This window comes from Brassica rapa, chromosome A09 (assembly GCF_000309985.2).
Source record: "Brassica rapa cultivar Chiifu-401-42 chromosome A09, CAAS_Brap_v3.01, whole genome shotgun sequence".
Classification (NCBI taxonomy): Eukaryota; Viridiplantae; Streptophyta; class Magnoliopsida; order Brassicales; family Brassicaceae; genus Brassica; species Brassica rapa.
Window position 1 is genome coordinate 18063327 of NC_024803.2, and position 2056 is coordinate 18065382.

At 53.0% G+C, this 2056-nt stretch overlaps 1 protein-coding gene across 1 annotated transcript; it reads left to right on the forward strand.

Annotated features, from left to right (window-relative positions):
• Positions 1–433: 433 nt before the first annotated feature.
• Positions 434–1672, forward strand: LOC117127720. The gene has a single exon (XM_033278359.1). It carries the CDS (start codon positions 434–436, stop codon positions 1670–1672), a length of 1239 nt encoding a protein of 412 aa, XP_033134250.1.
• The last annotated feature ends 384 nt before the right edge of the window (positions 1673–2056 follow it).

A 2056-nucleotide genomic window follows, 5' to 3' on the forward strand; every position in this document is an offset into this window, starting at 1 on the left:
GGTGCAAGTGTTTTCTCAAGTCTTTCATTTATGACTCCTTTCTTTCAATCATTTCTTCTTAAGTTTTATTCGACATTTCAGTTTTTAGTTGAGTTCGGTTTTATGTAAGACAGTTTGAGTTTTAATAAGAGCTTTTAAACGAAAAGGTTTGGGATAAAGTATTGATAAGGTTCATCGGGCCAAGGCCGTTACAATTGGTATCAGAGCCAGGTTAAACCCACCCGGTGCTGTCCCGGGTGGGTAGGGAAGGGTCGGGTAGAAGTAGGAAAAACCGGGTTTCAAAAGAACTTCTTCCGAACGTTTTTCTAAGTGTTTCAAAAAGGAGTTTTAAAAAAAAAAAAAAATGCACCACTCGGACGGAACTCCTAGCTCACTCGGTGGACAATAGAATTCGAGTAGAACCGTAGCTAATACTCCTTCACTTGTCAACAGGATGCCTCCCAAGAATGCCAGAGTTGCAAGGCCAGCTGCGGCCATCCAGAGAGCGACACGACGGGTCACCAGGTCTGCGTCTCAAGCCTCCAGCGAGGCAGAAAGCCGAAGAGAGGGCGCACCCGAGAATGGGAACCCAGTGGAAATGCCGAACGTGGTGAATGCAGCGCTCCTGGCAGAACTGCAAAGATACTGTGACGCCTATGGGGGTCAATTGCCCAATGGTGAAGCCGCCGCAGAGGCGGGGGACAACCCCATACCACCTGGGGCGGCCCAGAATCCGCCACCACCGCCACCACCCCCGGCAGCGCCTGCGGTGGTGCACGCCCCAGGCCCCAACTACTGGGACATGCTGAGACACATGAAGAGTATGCAGACGGAGTTTTTCAATGGAAAGGCCGACGCAATTGTCGCGGATAACTGGAGACGTCAACTCGAGAGGAACTTCGCTTCTGCAAGGTGCCCACCGGAGTTCCGTAGGGACCTGGCTGCTCACTATCTTAAGGACGACGCACTAGTGTGGTGGGACGAAGTGGTCGAAAGGTCACATGGGATACGACTGACCTGGGATGATTTCCTGGAAGCATTCAATGGGAAGTACTTTTCCTTAGAAGCCATGGACGCGATGGAAAGCAAGTTTCAAGACATCCGTCAGGGGTCAAGGAATGTACGAGACTACGGAGACGAGTTCAACCGACTTCGGAGATTTGCGGGTCACTACCTGAGTGATCACGATTTAATCCGCCGTTTCCTCAAAGGTATGAGAGTGGAACTGAGGAATAGCTGCAACGTGAGGGACTATCGTGATGTCCATGAGCTGATTGAGAAAGCCGCAGAACAAGAATTAGGGCTCGAGGAAGAACGAAAACAGAACCAGAACTCCCAGAACCGGGGTGCCAAACGGCCCCGGGATGCACTGCCCGCGGCTGAGCCTCCCCCGTTAAGGCCCGCATGTGAAAGGTGTGGACGATTCCATGCGGGGGAGTGCAGGGCAGGAGCATGCTTCGCCTGCGGCGAGCGCGGCCATATAGCGAGGGATTGCCCGAAGGAGAGACAGGCCCAACGCAGGCGCTGTCACCGCTGCGGCCAGGAGGGACATCAGTCGTGGGAGTGCCCAACACTCCAAAGAGGAAACGCGGAAGGGGCGCAACCCCAACAGCAGAGAGGGCAAGCCGCAGGGCCAAGAGCGTACGCCGTCGAGGGTCGCGAAGGAGCCGAACCAATCGCGGGTATGTTTTGATTTAACGCTACGATTATGTTATATGAAAAGAACTGTTAGTAGTCATGTAGCTTAGCGTTAGTATTGTGTAGGGTCTGTCGCGGTCGGAGGAGTGACAGCGTTCACTCTCTTCGACACCGGGGCAACTCACAGTTTTGTAAGCCCTAGACTTACGCGTGAATTGGACTTTAAGGGGAACTTCAACACCATGGTGACGGGAGTCGAGACGGAAGGAACAGAGAAAATGGCCACGAGGGGAAGATATGAAGAAGTACCGGTGATCCTCGCAGGAGTGAATTTACCCGGAGACCTGCTGGAATTAGAACTGGGGCGTTACGAGGTGATCTTGGGAATGGATTGGCTAGCACAACACAGAGCCGTGGTCGAGTGTGCCAAAGCATGCGT

Excerpts from the sequence above, each read along its gene's own strand:
- LOC117127720 (XM_033278359.1), top strand. The coding sequence starts at position 434 with ATGCCTCCCAAGAATGCCAGAGTTGCAAGGCCAGCTGCGGCCATCCAG.